The sequence below is a fragment of the Geotrypetes seraphini genome, chromosome 5 (assembly GCF_902459505.1).
Source record: "Geotrypetes seraphini chromosome 5, aGeoSer1.1, whole genome shotgun sequence".
NCBI classification, from domain to species: Eukaryota; Metazoa; Chordata; class Amphibia; order Gymnophiona; family Dermophiidae; genus Geotrypetes; species Geotrypetes seraphini.
In genome coordinates this window covers 163,890,674-163,909,591 of record NC_047088.1, presented here as the reverse complement: position 1 = coordinate 163,909,591, position 18,918 = coordinate 163,890,674, and the positions used below count along the sequence as shown (strand labels likewise).

Genomic DNA, 18,918 nt, shown 5'->3' with positions numbered 1-18,918 from the left:
CAGGATCGATGGAACTTGGACATTATGACTTAGACCATTTAAAACATGGTCCAATTCACAAAAAACCACCTAAAGTCACTAGATAAGCACTGAAAACACATAATACAGACCCCCACACACTACCCCAATGATCACTGACCACCCCCCCCCCATTAAAATATTAATCACAACTTGAAAATTCAGCCTCCAGACCATCATCACCTGGCAGCCTGGCATAGGAAAGCCTAGTCATCCAGCACAGAGGCGGCTTAAGCCATCTTGGGGGTGGGTTAGGGACTCATGGAGAGAAGGCCCCATGCCCATAAGCCCCTGTAATCACTGTATTGATACTTAAACATGTGAACTCCCCTATACACCCCCAAAACCCTTTTGTACTGGCATTAAGTGGCTACTGGCATAAGGGCTATTAGGGTGGTAGATAAGAGGGTCTAGGGGATTCTGGAGGTGGTTTGGGGGGCTCACCATGACCTATAAAGGAGCTGTAATGAGGAGAAGACATGACACCCTTTTTGTGAAGTTCGTAACAGTGCCCTGTAAGGTACCCCACTATTTAAGTGCCATGTCTGGGTGTTCAGTCCATCACTTTGCAGACCCCTCCCACGTCTAACAGGGCTTGCTTTAGGCGTTTTTGACTTGGATGAAAAGTTAGATGAAAATGTGGTATCAAGATGGATGATTTAGTGACTTGGACGATCAGATCGGCAGGACATATAGTTAGACGATTTTTGAAACAAAAAAATTTTGGACGTATTTTTCAAAAATGTAACCTAGGCTGTTTTTTACTTTGGACGACTTGCAACTTAGACGAAAATGGACTTAGACGTTCCTTTTGATTATGCCCCTCCACGGCTATAAAAATCCACAGCAGTGCAAATATAGAAACATATAGCAGATCCCATGTGATGACATATGAGATCTGCTTTTTTGTTTCTACGTACGCTAATGTTGCCATTAGCATGCAGCCATTTACCATATGAGGACTTACTGCCACTCATTTTTTAGGCAATAAGGGATAATGCAGTATCCCTTCAATAACCACTTAGGGCCAGATTCTATAAATGGCACCTAGCAGCACTTTTATTGAATCACACTTAGCAACGTCTAGGCGTGCTTCGACATCACTAGGCATCCTGGAGGTAGATGCTGGTACATTAGACCTGGTTTTACCAGGCCTAATATACTGGCACCTAACTCAGATGCCTAGCAATGCCTAAATCAACCATGCCTATTCTCTGCCCCTAACCATGCCTATTTTCTGGTTAGGCATCAGAAAGTGCCTCGATTTAGGCGTCATAAGTTGCCACACAGAATTCTGCACCTAATTTTAATTTTTCTAAATTAATTATGCAATTACAGGAACATAATCAAAAGAAATGTCTAAGTCCAATTTGGACATAGGGCACTAGTCGCCCAAAGTCGGCAGCAGCAAAATGTCCATTCTCAAAAAGTACGTCCAAAATATATATTTTTTGAAAATAGTCTCTCGGTACGTCCAGGCTTTTGATTATCCAGACCGCCAGTCTATCTTTATACCATATTTTCGACCAAAAATTTGTCCAAGTCCCAAACGCCCAGAACAAGGCCTTTTGAACATGGGAGGGCCAGCATCGTGATGGACTGGCCACCCAGACATGGCAACAGAGCAGTGGGGCACCTTACAGGGCACTGCTGTGAACTTCACAAAAAAGGTGCCACAAACATCTCACCAGAACTCCCATATAGGTTATGATGAGCTCCCTCAAAACCAACTTTACCACTCCAATAGCCCTTATGGCTGCCGGTGGCATCTATATGGCAGTACATAAGGGTTTGGGGGTTTTTGGTGGCCTCAGATTTTCCACCATTAATGTAGTGGTTAGAGTGGCTTATGGGCCAGGGTCCTCCTCTCTATGGTTTGCTAACCCCCCCTCCCCCCCCCCCCCCGACTACTTAAGCCACCTCTGTGTAGCTCTACTACACTTTCCAATGCCAGGTGCTGATATTCCAGAGGCAGGTATGTATGTTTTTATTCTGATTTTTGTGGCGGTGTGATGGGGTCAGTGAACATGGGGAGGAGGGGGGGAGTGTATGGGGGTCTTTATTTTGTCCCTGCAGTAATTATCTGGTCACTTTGGATATCTTTTGGGCACTTATACCTGTCTTTACATCATCTAACTTACAACGTATAAGTTCTGCCTAGCAAGTCTCATCAAATCTTTGATTATCCCTACAGGACAACTAATTCTAGATTGGCCCACATCCCGTCCTAACCACTCCTTCAGAAATGCCCCTTTCAGCTCTGGGCGGTGGGGTGCACAGCGGGATTCAGAGGCCTAAAAAGTCCTTGGATACGTCCAAAAAGCTTCAGCACTTGGACAACCTGTCTTTTAGGATGACCAAGTGCCGACTTGGGCAGGTTTTTAGACATGTTTAAGTTTCGATTATGAGCCCTTTAACTTCAATGGTGCACTCAGTTACCACAAATATCAAAAAGCCTAAGAATATATGTATTTGAGGAGGGGTCAGTCTCAAGTACAAATCAATCCCAAAGACCTGCTCCTAGTCCTTTGTATTCTATCTTTGCACATGCACACCTACCATTCAAAAGGAAGAAATTGTATTAAGTTAGATTGCTATTATTTGATTCTAAACTTGCACATGGCACTTTATTATTATTTTTTCATATATAAAAAAGGCACTTTTGCACTTAAAAGGTTCACAGGGTGACAGAAGGTGATGTTTGTGGGTAAAACCTTGTAGGGCACTTTCTGCGCTCATGCGCTGAGGATATACCCAGGTGAACTCATTATATAAAAAAAAAAATTTAGGAAGCTCCCTTGAACTGATTACCAGTCACCCTGTGTAAGCCATATCAACGTTTGCAGTTGATCCAAAATACAGCCATTAAGATAATCTCGGGCGCAAAGAAATTTGACCACGTTACCCCGCTGCTTCAAAAAGCCCACTGGTTGCCTGTCCTATACAGGATAACTTATAAAATTGCCCTCTTGACATTTAAAACTTTACAGACCAAAACACCAGCATTTATAGACAGACTTTTGATCCCATATGACCCTCCGAGAGCTTTAAGATCTATTTCTCAATATAATCTTAACATTCCATCTTTAAAAATAATTGGTACACGTCGTACCTCAATCTTTTCTGTGACAGCCCCTATGATTTGGAATACTCTTCCTTTACACTTAAAAATGGAAAAAAACTTACAAAAATTTAAAAGCAATTTAAAGTGCTTTCTTTTTAAAGATGCTTTTAACTGATCAACTGTGTTTTAGTAATTAATTTAATCTTGTTTCTTACATTTATTTTCCCAATTCCCTTTTGTATTTACCTTAAATGTTTTTCACATTTTCTATACCAATTGTATTTCTCCCCCTCTTCCTATTCATGTCCAGGGGCTTTTCGGTTCTTTTTACCCAGTACGCATTTGTTGTCAGTCATGTAGTTTTTATTATAATTCAATTAATAATAGATGTGTCATTACAGTAATGTAAGTTTTATTTGTTAAATTTTTGTCTAAATGTTAATTTAAAATTTTGTACAACGCTTTGTAGTTTCGAAAAAGCGTTCAATCAAAAACCTGAATAAACATAAACATATTAAATCTAACTTAATCAAATTTCTTCCTTTTGAATGGTAGGCGTGCATGGGCAAAGATAGAATACAAAGGACTAAGAGCACTCAATTACCACACCATTAAAGTTAATTGAAGTAATTTAGGTTAGGCAAGGATTTTAGTTAGGCATCATTAGGCAGCTTCAATTAGAATGCCGTTTATAGAATTACCGTTAGTGTGTGGTTAGGACAGAAATGCCCTTGACACGCCCCCTCAAAAAGATATTTTTTAGTGTGTGGTTAGCACATACACATTTCAAAGTTACCACATGATGCCTGAGAGCATCCCATGGTACTCCATTTGTAGCTGCGTTAAGTGCCCTAACACAGCTTAATAATTGGGCCCTATATGTTTTTTATAATCTATTCATGTAATGTAATGAGTATTCCAGTATAATGGATTGATATTTTGAGGTTTGGATTCTTTCTGTTTAATATATTTTGTGATTTTTTATATTATTCATTCCCCGCCCCCTTTTACAAAAGTGCGGAAGAAGATTTTAGCACCAGTCGGCACGCTGAATGTTACATACTGCTCATACGGTCATAGAGTTTCTATGAGCGTTGGAGCAGCGCAGTGCATTCACTACACTGGCTAGCACTAAAAATCTCTTCTGCGCTTTTGTAACTGTAATATAGGCTGTTCAAAACTGCCCCTAAAGTATCCAATGTTTTATAACAAAGTGAATAAAGCACATATTCCCATGAAAGTTTACTCATAAAAGACATCTGCTGCGGAAGCATTGCTAACAGGAGGATGGAATCATTTTACAGTCCCTCTAGTGCAGTGGTTCCCAACCCTGTCCTGGAGGAACACCAGGCCAATCGGGTTTTCAGGCTAGCCCTAATGAATATGCATGAAGCAAATTTGCATGCCTATCACTTCCATCATATGCAAATCTCTCTCATGCATATTCATTAGGGCTAGCCTGAAAACCCGATTGGCCTGGTGTTCCTCCAGGACAGGGTTGGGAATCACTGCTCTAGTGTATTTACAAGAAAGGTTAGCTTTGTTCCATTCTGCTTTGAAGGAAACATTTTATGAGTCTTTTTGAAATATTTTATTCCATGTATCGTTAGGCAAACCAGTTTAGACTAGTTCATGCCGGCACCGTTATGAATATGCCAGTCACCCAGACCTAATGGATGTAAATTAAAAGTTCCCTCACTGTTTGTTAGCATTTTACTTATAGGGGGGGCCTTATTTTTAAAGACGTTTGCTCTTGGAGAATTGTTTGACATAAAAGGTTTCAACAGGTGTATATTAGATGTGTGGAGCACCATTTTACACAAAGGCCCAAATTCGGCAAACAGCGTCCTGATTGTAGGCAGCTGTAGGCGTCCTACAGCTGTCTAACCAGCCAATCGGGACACATATTTTCTTTAAAAATGCTTCCCAGGGAAGCTGCCTACATTAGAGGCACCTCTGGGAGCCCAGGGAGGCCTGCATAGCCACCTAGGTTCGCCCAAGGCTAGCCGTGGGCATACATTGCCCCGGAAGTTGCCTTAGGTGAACCTAGGCAGCCGTACATGTCTCCCTAGTAGAGCAGGAGACGCTTACAATGTAGGCCAGCAAAACAGAAATTCTTTGGGTTCCTAACACTCTTTACAACTACAGTGGTAAAAATAACGCCAGATTTAGGAAGTTGGTTGGGCTGAGAACTTTTCAGCACCCCTTACCTACATCACCACAGCAGAGGAGCTTTCTAAGGGTTACTATTAAGACACACCACATTAAAAGTCCCAGTTAGATGCCCTCCAAAACCTACTGTACCTACATACGTATATTCCTTCGCAAACGCTTAGATCATTACAAGATAAAAGGTTAGTGATACCAACGGCAAAAAAAAGTAAAGTGGGAAAATACTAGATATAAAGAATTTGGGGGTTTAGGTCCTAGTTTATGAAATCAATTACCAAATTATTTGCGATTAACTTCATGGCATTCAAAAGATTACTTAAAAGTTACCATTCTTCTCAAGCTTTTGGCAAAGAGATACCTGCCAATAATCATATTTATTAATTTGTGATATCTTGACTGACAGTGAGTTTCACCAGAAATAATGGTGAGTTACTGGGTTTTTTAAAATAGGTATTCTGTATGAGTGGATTAGGTCTTTCCTTTTATTTTATGGAGTGCTTTGCTTGTTTTAATTGTTCATAACTTTGTTAACCGCTTAGAACTATTGAAAGCTGGAGCGATATCAGTGGTGTATCAAGGGTGAGTGGTACTTGGGGCAATGGCACCCCTCTCCCGCTCTCTTCTCTGCCCCAACTCCTTCCCGACCCCCCCCCTGCCACCCACACGCCCCCTTCCCTTCCCCTATACCTCTTTAATTTTCCCAGCATGAGCAGCAGGTCGAACTTACTGCCCAGGTCGTGTCGGCTCTCTCTCTGATGTCATTTCCTAAGCACGGGACCCGGAAGTGATGTCAGAGAGAGCCGACATCGATGCTGGCAGCAAGTTTGTGAAAGTAACCACAACAAGGCAGTATACAAGTCCCATTCCCTTCCCTTTATTAAAAAGTAGGGGGTGAGGTATGGAAACAACGTCTTCATGATTCTAAAGCAAGTTTCAAGACGCATACCAATGCACAAAATAAAATCCTTCTCCAACTCCAGCATTCTTTTCATGAGAACCGCTTCTATGAAGCGATACCCCATTCCCAGTTGTCTCTTCCCCTCCCCTCGTACCACCCCTTTACTTTTATTTTTATGATGTAATAATTTATCTTCCCCTCCCTAAACTCCTTTCTTATCCATGTGTGTTAATGTCTTCATCACAATTTTGCTATTACCCCACCTCTCTTATAATTTTTAAATTTTTATATATTTAGTATTGCAAACTGACCAGATATGTTGATGATCGGTATAACAAATTATGAATAAACTTGGAATAGGTCCATGGGGTAGAGGAGATTGGCATCACACTTTTAGAAAGATACTAGCACTCTTGTATCTTATTTGGACTGTGACCAGCAGTACTGGTTTTATCCACAGCAGCAACTCCTGTGCTGAAAAAATTGCACTGGTTACCCATTCAACAAAGAGTGCAGTTTAAGATTCTTGCGATTATCCATTAGACATTGTACCAAGAAGATATCTTAGATCTGAAAATGGGATGAAATTAGTTTGGAGGGTAGGATGTTTATTACGCAGGTCAGGATTGGCACATCAATGATGTCTGTGGCCAGTGTAAAACTCTGGAATGCCCTGCCTGATATCTTATGATTCTGTACTGGGAAGATTAACTTTAATAAAATGTTAAAAACACAATTATTTGTTAATGCTTTCCTATGCTAATGCTTCTTCCATTTGAAAATATCATTCTCTGAATATTCTGATAGGAATGTATGATTTAATATCTCTTTGCATTCTTAACTTGTTTATCATTAAGCTGATTTTGCCTGTAAATGATGATTTGGTATTTAGTCATCTCAAGAAAACAAAAAGAAGACCCAATGTTCCACAGTAAAAACAATCCAATGATAAAACCAAAAGACTGTGGATGTTCTGAAAGATGATTATTCGCTCTTCACAATAAAAATACAAATAAAAGTCTGAATTTGAAATACACATTCTGCTGGACCCTACACAGTCTGTGTTTCGGCAAAACCACCTTCCTCGGGGGGTCCAGATGATGTAAGGTACACAGATAAAAGAATGAACTAAAAACAATGTATGTGTCTTTGAGCAGAAAAACAAAAATGGCTTGAAACGCGCCACTCTGTGTGTTTCAAGCCATTTTCGTTTTCTCCAAGACACGTACATTTTTTAATTCATACTTTTATCTGTGTACCCTACATCATCTGGACCCCCGAGGAAGGTGGTTTCACCAAAACACAGACCATGTAGGGTCCGGCAGGACAATCACACGTGTATTACAAATTCAGTCTTTTATTTGTATTTTTATTGTGAAGAGTGAATAATAAATCATCATTCAGAACATCCACATCCACAGTCTTTTGTTTTTATCGTTGTATTTAGTCATCTACCATGAAATGGATCATTTGATCTCATGCCTTTCTGCTTTTTTTAACTGTTGAAATTTGATCCGATATGCCTATATATGCTGATTTGGTGTATTGATATCTATCGGGGGGGGGGGGGGGATGTTAATGTAATTGTTCAGTTATGTCTATGTTACATGTATGGAGATCATAGGGAGCACAAAATATTATGTATGTAATATGTAAACCGCATAGTTGAATGCGGTATATAAATTTTTTAAATAAATAAAATAAATAAACTTGTGTGATAGGGAATGGAGCTGTAAGTAGAGGGGAGAAGGGGTTCTCTGAACATCTTTGAGTGACGAAAACCCATCCAAACTACAGTAGCCAGGGAGCACTTTGGATAGCAGCAACGCTCCATCTAAGCCACAGACATCCACTTGAAGAAATCACACTGGCTGCACAGCCCAATAAAACGGGTCTGGCAAGCAGGATCTCTGCAATCTTGACTAGCAAAATGATTCAACCTGAGTTGTTTGCACAGAACCCATTGCATTTGCCAACACAATATCATCAGCTTACGCCACATGCTACCATAATAAAAAAATGATTAGAAAGTTAAAAAATTATGATGGAAAATAAAAAACCCAATTATGAATTATGTTTGCAATTTAAAACTATGATTAATTCAAAATAGCGGAGAGTTTTTATAGCTGTATTGGCTCTGGAGAAAACTGGATTATTTATAGGTTATGGATTATTTATAGGTTATGGTGATTCTTATTAATCTAAATTATCAAATGCTATTATTCCATTTGAGCATACAAGAAAACAGATGTCCTTCTTCTGGTTGAAAAACAGAAAACAGAGAGTAGGTTTAAATGGTCAATATTCTCAATGGAGAAGTTGCCGAGGGGTCTGTACTGGGACTGCTGCTTTTAACACATTTATCAATAACTAGTGAGAATTTGCTGATAACAAAGTTGTTCAAAGTAGTTAAATCGCTTGAGGATTGTGAAAAATTGCAAGAGGACCTTGGGAGACTGGGTATCAAAATGGCAGATGATGTTTTATGTGAGCAAGTGCAAAGTGATCAGCATGTGGGAAAGAGAAACCCAAACTATAGCTACACAATGCCCAGAAAAAGGATCTAGGTGTCATTGTATTAGATACATTGATACCCTCAACTCTATGTGTGGCAGCAGCTAAGAAAGCAAATAGAATGTTAGCTATTATCAGGAAAGGAATGGAAAACTTAAGATGAAAATGTTGTAATGCCCTTGTATCGCTTTATGGTATGGCCGCACTGTGTGCAGTTCTGGTCGCCAAATCTCCAAAAAGATATAGCGGAATTAGAAAAGGTAGAGAAAAGGGTGACAAAAAATGATAAAAGGGGTGGGTTGACTTCCCCATGAGGAAAGGCTAAAGAGGCTAAGACTAAAGCGGCTCAGGGGTGATGTGATAGAGGTCTATAAAATACTGAGTGGAAAGGGTAGATGTGAATCGCTTGTTCACTCTTTCCAAAAATACTAGGACCAGTGGGCATGCAATAAAGCTACTAAGTAGTAGATTTAAAACAAACCGGGAGAAAATATTTCTTCACACAAGTGTAATTAAGTTCTGGAATTCATTGCCAGAGAATGTGGTGAAATCAGTTGGCTTAGCGGGGTTTAAAAAAGGTTTGGATAATTTCCTAAAAGAGAAGTCCATTGGTCATTATTGAAATGGCTTGGGGAAATCCACTGCTTGTTCCTAGGAAAAGCAGCATGGAATCTGTTTTAGTACTTGGGATCTGGGTTGGCCACTATTGGAAACATGATACTGTTCTTGATGAACCTTCGGTTTGTCCCAGTATGGCAATTCTTATGTTTTTATGTGGTTCCCATCTCCTTGATCTTACTCTAATTAATGTCTTTTTACAGTATGTCAGGTGCATGTTAGGCTGTTTTCTAACCAGATGGTTTTCAACCCTAAAAAATGTCAAGCTGTGTGCAGAGCTGATGTTAGTCATGTTGGATCCCTCTCCTCCTTGTCCCCTCCCCCCCTCATCCCGATCTCCACACCTGCTATTACTACAACACATAAAACAACCTTAAACAATTTTTTTCATAAGCAAAACAAGTACAGAACAAAAGATCGCAAATTAGAAATTGAATTAAGAAAACAAATTTAATTGGGAACCATAAGAAGTTAAACTTGGCATGTAAAACAACACTAGAAAAATAAAAACAGAAATGCATTTTCTTTTCTACTGACACTATACAAAGACATCTGTAAGGCAAATTTCCCAAGGTTAACATATTCCAGTTAATAAATTCAAATAAAACACTTTCTTTCTACCTTTGTTGTGTGGACATTTTATTTTTTCATCATGTTGGTCTCAGTTTCTCTTTTCTGCTTTCCCTATTGTCTTCTGCTAATTCTCTTTCTAGTACTTACTGTGCATTTGCCTTTTCTCCTCTCTCCTGTCTCATCCCGATTTGTTCCATTCCATTCCCTCACTACTTCTTTTTCTAACATATTGAGTTACCTTTTAGTTTTTTCCTCCCTTTTTTCTTTTCTGCCTCTGCCCACTCAGATTTTACCTTTTTCTCGCCCTAGTTTTCACCTATCAACTTTCCATCTCCTTTTCCCATCCCCCTAGCTTTTCCATTTCCCATCTCTCTCTTTTTCCAGCCTTTTCTTTCATTCTATCTTTCATTTACTCTCCATTACCATATTTCTACCTTCTGTACCAACTATTTATTCTCTGCTCACTCCTCTCCTTGCCACCCGCTTGGCTTCTCTCACATTGTTCAACCATTTCCAGCATCTCTCCATTCCCAGCACCATTCCCCTCCCTCTCCCTTCCTCTACCCTTATAGCCCAACATCTCTTCCCAATCTCTCTCCCACCCCCACTATCCTCATAGTCTGACATCTCTGTCTGTTCCCCTCCATCCCTCAGCATCTTTTTGACCCCCACCCCCAAGCATGGTCTAACAAGTCTCCTCTCTCCTCTCTCATGGTCCAGAATATTTGCCTTTTTTTTTTTTTTTTTTTTGCAGTCCTTCTTTTCCCCTCTCCCATGACCAGCATTTCTCCATTTCTCTTTCCTCCCTCTCTGCTCCTGAAGTCCATTGTCTCTTCCTCTCTTTCTTCCTTTCCTCCCATTGTCCAGCATCTCTCTCTCTCCCTCCCATCTATTCATGATCCAACATCTCTCCCTCTTTCTTACCTCCCATCACCCCTCCTATCCAGTCTCTCCCTCTTCTCTGCCCTTCTAGATCTAGCATCGCTTTACCTCCATTGATTCCTCCATCCTGTTGTCAAGTATATCTCCCTCCAATCCCCATCCTTGAACCCACAGTCTGATATCTTCCCCCCTCTCTGAAACTCCTACATGTCTTATTATAGAGGAGACAGGTAGTGGCAGCAATTCAAATTTGCTGTCTGGGGCTGCCTTTAGAGCAGTGGACTCAAACTCATGGCCCACCAAGTGCTATTTTGAGGCCCTTGGTATGTTTATCATAATCACAAAAATAAAATAAAACAGTTTCTTGATCATATGTCTCTTTAGCTATAAATTACAATATTATTATTAAGACCTAGCCAAAAGGAAAGATTTATAAACTATAAAGAGTTTTACCTCATGTAAAATTGCCATTTCTTTATTAAGACATTAATGATTTTTTTCTGAGGCCCTCAAGTACCTACAGATCCAAAATGTGGCCCTGCAAAGGGTTTGAGTTTGAGACCACTGCTCTAGAGCCTTCTTTCTGCTCATCTTTGTAAAAGCCTGCCTTATTGCATAAATACAAAGGGGCATTTGCAGAGGGTGAAGCTGTGGTTGTGTCTCCCACTTACAGGTGTAACTTAGCAGAATAATATAAGTTGTATGCACCTAAATGCAGCACTTAAGTGCATACAAGGGAATGCTGAAAAGTTTTCAGCCCAACCAAGAAGAGAATAACGTGGATATGGTTCAATCAATGATCTGAACCAATGTCAAAACATAGAATTTCATTTCTGAAAATTGGCATGGAACAAAATAAGAGAGCACTCTCTCTTCAGCTACAGTGACAAAATAACATTCAGAATTTAGGTAATTGGTTGGTTGGGCTGAGAACTTAAAAGCACTCCCTCATATTTATTTCTGCTGTTGACATGGAATACTATAAGTGAGTGTACCTAAATATATGCATCTAACTGTCAACTTACTATAGAATTCTGTAACAGAAATTACGAGCATAATTGCCATTATAGAATAGACTTACAGCCTGCATATAGTAGACATCTAAACTGTGGCACCCAGTTATAGAATTGCCAAGTTCTAGTTTAGGTCATTTGATACCTGTTTTATTCTAACATTTTAATTTCAATATAATTTCATTTCACTGTATGTCTTTTGTCCTATTTTCCTCTGTTGTCTTGTTATATAGCTGCACGCTGTTTTTCTCATACCACTTTTACATATATTCTCTTCTTATTTTTCAATTCAATTGTTTGAATAGTTCAAAAATGTAAAGGTATTACCTTGTTTTACCCGCTGAAAACAGTTTAGGAAGCATGGAATCTTTTTTAGAATATTCTTGAAGAGGCTATTATTACTTGTGACCGTTGGGTTACCCATCTGCTTCTCTGTTGAGCAATTACTGTTGAACGAAAAAAAAAAGCAGATTGAGTTTCAAGATCAACAGATGCAAACTACTGCTACTACTGCTACTACTATCACTACTACTATTTATCATTTCTATAGCACTGAAAGGTGTACGCAGCGCTGTACATTTAACATTCAACAGATGGTCCCTGCTCAGAAGAGCTTACATTCTAATTTGGGCAGGCAGACATTACATCTCGGGGTTGGGGAGATTCTGATAGAACGAATGATACAATGGGTATAGGTATCCAACAGTGAATGGGAGTTAAGAGTTGAAAGCAGCTTCAAAAAAGTGGGCTTTTAGCTTGGATTTAAATAATGCTAGAGACAGAGCATGACATGTTGACTCTGGTAGCCTGTTCCAGGCACATGACATGGCAAGAAAGAAGGGACAGAGTCTGGAGTTGGCATTGGAGGAGAAGGGTACAGATGAGAAGAACCTACCCAATGAACTAAGTTTGCAGGGGGAGCATAGGAAGAGATAAGTGAGGAGAGATATTGAGGGGTTACAGAGTGAATGTACTTGTAAGTTGGTAAGAGGAGTTTGAACTGTATTCAGAAATGGATGGGATGCCAATGAAGTAACTTGAGGAGAGGGGTAATGTGAGCATGGCGGCTCTCATGGAATGAGTCATACAGCAGCATTTTGAATGGAATGAAGGGGTGAGAGGCGGATGTGCGGGAGACCTGAGAGATGTACAATGCAGTAGTCTAAGCATGAGATGACGAGAGCATGGATAAAGGTTTTGGTAGTGTGCTCGGAGAGGAGAGATCAAATTTTGGTAATATTATAGAGGAGTAACAGGTTTTAGTGGTTTGTTGGATCTGAGCGGAGAAGGAGAGAGAGAAAACAAAGATCAACCCGAGGTTACGAGCTAATGAGACAGGGAGGATGATAGCATTATCCACAGAAATAGAGAACGGAGGAAAAACATAAGAACATAAGAAGTTGCCTCCGCTGGGTCAGACCAGAGGTCCATCGCGCCCACCAGTCGGCTCCCGCGGCGGCCCATCAGGTCCATGACCTGTAAGGTGATCCTTGTCTAAATCATTTAATCCCCCCTTGTCCTTCTATCTATACCCTATCATAACCTATCTCTACCTCTATCTATATCCCTCAATCCCCGTATCCTTTAGGAATTTATCCAATCCTTCTTTGAAACCCGGTAGTGTACTCTGTCCTATCACAACCTCCGGAAGCGCATACCAGGTGTCCACCACCCTCTGAGTGAAAAAGAATTTCCTAGCATTGATTCTAAACTAGAGAAAGACATGGGGAAAAATTATGTCCCCGTCACCGCCCCGTCCCCGGACCACCATCCTCTGCACCGCCCCATCCCCGATGTCCCTTTCACCGCCCCGTCCCCGTCTCTGCTGTCCCCTTCACCGCCTCGTCACCACCCCGTTGTCTCTTTTACCGCCCCAGCCCCATCCCCGTCTTCAGTGTCTTCTCCTCTCCACCCCCCACCCCCAGCACCTTTCACGCGGTCCAGCAGCTCCCTCCCACCGGCCAGCCGTGCATTTCCCTCCCTCCCTTCTTTTCCCTTAACTTTTCTTGTTAAAACGCGCGTTTTCTATAAGGCTAGGAGCTGTATTACAGCCGGAGCCTTGAAGTCGCCTCAGGTTGCCGGCTAGAAAAGTTTCCTCCGATGCAACCTGTGACCAGCCAGACCTTTCCCCAGTTCAGATTCCAGTTAAGTCAGAAAAGAAGAGAGTAATAAAGAAAACCCGGGGAGGAATTGGAAAAGGACAGGCTGGGTTTGAGCTGAATAATTCCAGTAACCACCAGGGGAGCCCAAGAGGTCCTTGGATCTCAGCCAGATCTGAGCAAGCAGGGCGTTGCCCTTGGGAATATAAGCCTGGCCCAGTCAGTAAGAAAAGAGGCCAGCTAGGGAGGAAGTTTGGGTCTTTCCTCCCTAAAAACCCTGGGGAACCAGACAGGGACAACAAACCCCAACCGATGGAGCTAGATAATTGTGCACAGCCTGAAGAGGTGACTTCCTTACAGGAACCTATGGATTTTCAGGAGGCTTGTGCTAGTGTGAATGACTATCAGCCTGAACCAATGCAAGTGAATTGGAATGTAAGCCACAAGCAGTGAGTGTTTTGTTTTTCTTTACTGTTTGTAGGCTGAGAAGCTGGCTTTTGAATATTGTTTTGGGGTGAAAGCTGGGAGAGAATGAGGGAGAGGTTTTTGCTGATATCTGGGTGGGAATTTGAAGCCTGAAGGAAGGCCCAAACTTGTGCAGAACCTGATATTCTCTCTCCTGTTTCCTGGCAGCCATATTAGGTGATTGCCAGAGGCTTTCCTATTTTTGTTTTGTGATTTGAATGAAAGACTACTATTTTTGTGGACTAAACCAAGTTATTGTTATAAAGCAGACCCATAAGCTCTCTGGAGAGCTGAGGCCTCATTATTGGAAGAGGCTGAAGAACAGTAAAGAAAAGAAAGGTTAATGCTAGTTTGATTAACTGCATCTGCTGTCTGTTTTGCCTTTTTTTTTGGACTTTGAGAAGTTGCTGTTTGCTTTGCTGGTGGTTAATTGAATGCTACCCAGAGTTCTGACTGAAGTTCATAAAGTATTGAAAGCATTCAGCCACATGTTAATGAACTGAGTAAACTGAACTATTTGTATGAACTTATTGAGTGCTGTGACTTTATTTTGGGTTTTGTTTTTTTATATATTACAAAGACCCAGTCCTGCAGGGTGACTCCAGTCCGGGTCACACGCAAGGGTGTTATTTGGTGTAGTCATCAGGACTTCAGTGAAACCCATCTCTGGGTTCACACTGGTGGCCACATTAATTGGTATCAGGAGTGGGATTATTGCACCTCCTGCAGGACACTGTTAAGCACTGCATTTGAAGAAAAAAAAAAAAAAAAAAAAAAAAAAAAAACGTTTTTCTTTTGGCTTTTTCAATTTTGGACTTGGGGCTAGAGAAGGCATATTTAGCTCCCTGTTTAATTTTGTTTTTTGAACTATGGACTAATTTGTCTGGATTAAAGTATTTGAGCCCCAGAAATCCTAATCATCCACTTGGAGGAGGAGTCCTGAACCGGAAGTGTGGAGGAAGTGCCAAGTACCTCTTGAGAAGACCTGTATGGGGATTCAGTTCAACGGTGGAGGCGGAGAGCACCAGATCGTGGTTCCAGTGCGGCATACGGAGGGTTTCAAAGAAGCCGGACCAGGGTTCCAGCTTCGGATCCAGAAGAACCGGGTTCCAGTAGGACAAGCCGTGCGGAGAGCGACTGGGGGCCAAGGAGGCCCAAGACCCAAAGGCGCAGACTCTCCAGTACTATCGGTAAGAGTACCTAGGCTGGGGGAGCCTGCTAAGGGGAGGAACAAGGGTACCAAGAAGCCACACTTGGGTTCCTTTTCTTTTTGTTTGCCTTTCAGGTCCCGATTATGGAGCAAGCCCAGATACTGGCAGCATTGGCTGGGGAGCGGCAGAGACAAGCTGAAGAACTAAAAGGCCTATTAAGATCAAGTGAGGAGCGGTGGCAAGCCAGCCAGGACACTATGTTACGGCAACACGGCGAGTTAATGGTGACCATGCAGGAGCAGGCCAAGATATTCGCCCAGATCCTACAGCAGACCACTACTCAGCCAATGAGGCCGGAAACTCCAAGTATAGTATCACCCACAATGGTGGGCGCAAATCAATTGACAAACCTTAATTTGTGCAAAATTGGTCCCGGAGATGCCCCGGATGATTTTTTGGCCTCATTTGAGCGGATAGCGGTGGCGGCAGGATGGCCTAGGGAGCAATGGGTGGTGAGGCTGTTACCCTGTTTAGCTGGTGAGTCCCTAGCCGCATTCCAAACCCTGGGCCCTGAACATGCGGACAGCTACCTCACGGTGAAAGCCCATATTTTGGACTATCTGGGGTATACCAACGAGCACTACCGTCAGAGATTTAGGGCCACACAGATGTTACCTTCAGAAAGGCCCAAAGCCCTCCTTCAGCGAATCACTAAGCTAGCGGAGAAGTGGCTATTGCCTTGCTTGAACGATGCAAGGGCCCTTTTTGCTGAGGTATTAAAGGAACAGCTGTTGGAGGCTGTTCCTAAGAATCTAAAATTATGGGTGAAAAGACAGAATTGCAAAACACTGGGGCAGGTCTTAGAGGTTGCCGAGGCCTACATAGACTCCCAGGAACCCGTAGGGGAAGGCTCAGGGGGCATACCGGGGTATTCTCTTAGACAGAGTCCTGGGGATCAAAATAAAAAAAACCCGTTAAAGGATCCTGCTCTGCCCGCACCTAGGCCTATCACACAGGGAAATCAAAGAAAGTGTTATCGGTGCGGGAAGATAGGACATACTCAACGGATGTGTAGAGAGAGAAGGGATTTTGTGATTAAGCGAGTCACTGATAGGGCAGATACGTCGAAGAGCCAGGTCCCGGTATGGGTAGCGGGAAAAAAAATAATGGCCTTACTGGATACAGGGGCGGAACAATCCGTGATTTCACGCCAAATGTGGAAACAAATTGAGTGCCCTCCCTTTAGAAAAGAGGGGTTAAATGAAGTGGCCGTCCGATGTGTGCATGGGGATGCTAGACGATATCCTCTTACTAACATATCGTTAGAACACAATAGGGAGAAATATAAACTTCCAGTGGCGGTTGTGCAGTCATGCCCTTTCCCCGTGATTCTAGGCAGAGATTGGCCCGGATGGGAGAAGAAGGGAAGGCTAGCTAGACCGTGGGGGAATAACTCTCTAACCAAATCTCAATATTCTGCTAAATGTGTGTTAGGAACTCAGGTTAAGGGTGGATGCTATTCCAATAGGGAAGGTTGGAAAAGGAGACAGTCTTCTTTTACATCCGGTAGACCCGGGTGGCGGCCTACACTTAGGTGGGTACCCCTGTCAGAGAAGGCTAAGGTCCCCACACAAGCATACTCAAAAGCAGCAGGCTTTGACATTTATGCGGCCTATGAGCAGATAGTGCCAGCTAAAGGCAGAGCGACATTGAAAACGGATATTCAGGTGGCCCCTCCCCCGGGCTCCTATATAAGAATAGGTCCGCGGTCAGGCCTGGCAGCGGAACACTCTCTTGACGTAGCTGCGGGAATAATTGACCCTGATTATAGGGGAAATGTCGGGGTTTTATTAGTAAACCACGGGAATTCGGATTACCAGGTTCATCCTGGAGAAAAAATTGCCCAGTTGATATGTGAGCGGATCTGGTTTCCTAAGTTGGAACGCTGGGAACACCTAAAAGATACCAGTAGAGGGGAAAAGGGATTTGGATCTTCTGACAGGAGGGTCACGAACAATCCGCAAACATTTGTTCGTGATTCCGCAGGGGAAAACTTACAGGAAGAGTTGCAAGCTATTACCTTAGAACATGACACTAGGAAGCAAGTTACAGAAGAAATGGGGAATTTACGGCAGGAAATAGCTGCTCTGAAAAATGAAGTACAAGTGAGGACTAAGACTCAGGAGGCTCGTTGGAAAGAGGAGTTGGCCACTGTACACGCACAATGGGTAGATGAGGGCATTAAAAGTAATACGAAACGAAGTCAGGATAATAGTGAACTTTTGTCCAAACTAGGTGAGACCCTAAAACAAGAAATATCTGCACAAACACAGCGTCATTCTCACTCAATTGAGGAATCTCTAGATCAGGTAAAATCCCAGTTGAGGGAATTAGAATCTAAGACATCTAATAGTCAAGCTCAGCAACAAGAGTTGCAGTCCCAATTTAAGAAGATTCAAACCTCACATGAACTTTGGGCTACTGAAGGGATGGAACCTGATAGCTTAGCCAAGCAGGGTCGGAATAATAAGAGCCAGTTAGAACAGCAAGCTATCCAGCTAGGCACAGTGGCTGACTCAGTGAAACGTGTGGGTGGTAGTGTGAATAATTTGCAAGAACAAATACAAGAACGAGTGGAGGAAATAGCCCAGGTCCTTACGGCCATCACAGTAAGGGTGGAAGGATTAGAAGGGTCTGAAGCGTGCCAACCACAAGTGGTCAAAAATCCTGAGCCTGCTGTGCTTCACTGGCCAGAGGATTTTGAGAATCTGTGTGCAGATCCCCGACCAGAGGAGAAAAGATTTCGAAATAGGAGACACAAATAAGGCTGACCTATGGAGTTTTTTTTTTGCCCCTTTCTCCACTTACGGGTGCTTATAGGGATAAGCACCATTTAACGGTGGGGGTATGTGACCAGCCAGACCTTTCCCCAGTTCAGATTCCAGTTAAGTCAGAAAAGAAGAGAGTAATAAAGAAAACCCGGGGAGGAATTGGAAAAGGACAGGCTGGGTTTGAGCTGAATAATTCCAGTAACCACCAGGGGAGCCCAAGAGGTCCTTGGATCTCAGCCAGATCTGAGCAAGCAGGGCGTTGCCCTTGGGAATATAAGCCTGGCCCAGTCAGTAAGAAAAGAGGCCAGCTAGGGAGGAAGTTTGGGTCTTTCCTCCCTAAAAACCCTGGGGAACCAGACAGGGACAACAAACCCCAACCGATGGAGCTAGATAATTGTGCACAGCCTGAAGAGGTGACTTCCTTACAGGAACCTATGGATTTTCAGGAGGCTTGTGCTAGTGTGAATGACTATCAGCCTGAACCAATGCAAGTGAATTGGAATGTAAGCCACAAGCAGTGAGTGTTTTGTTTTTCTTTACTGTTTGTAGGCTGAGAAGCTGGCTTTTGAATATTGTTTTGGGGTGAAAGCTGGGAGAGAATGAGGGAGAGGTTTTTGCTG

At 42.3% G+C, this 18,918-nt stretch overlaps 1 protein-coding gene across 5 annotated transcripts in view; it reads right to left on the bottom strand.

The window, feature by feature from the left end:
- ABCA12 (ATP binding cassette subfamily A member 12) overlaps positions 1 to 18,918 on the bottom strand; it is a 604,574-nt gene that overhangs the window by 453,218 nt on the left and 132,438 nt on the right. For all 5 annotated transcript variants that reach the window (XM_033946149.1, XM_033946152.1, XM_033946153.1 and 2 more), the window contains exon 8: positions 12,080 to 12,198. In XM_033946149.1, coding sequence (XP_033802040.1) covers positions 12,080 to 12,198 — 119 coding nt within the window. The remainder of the gene's footprint in view (positions 1 to 12,079; positions 12,199 to 18,918) is intronic.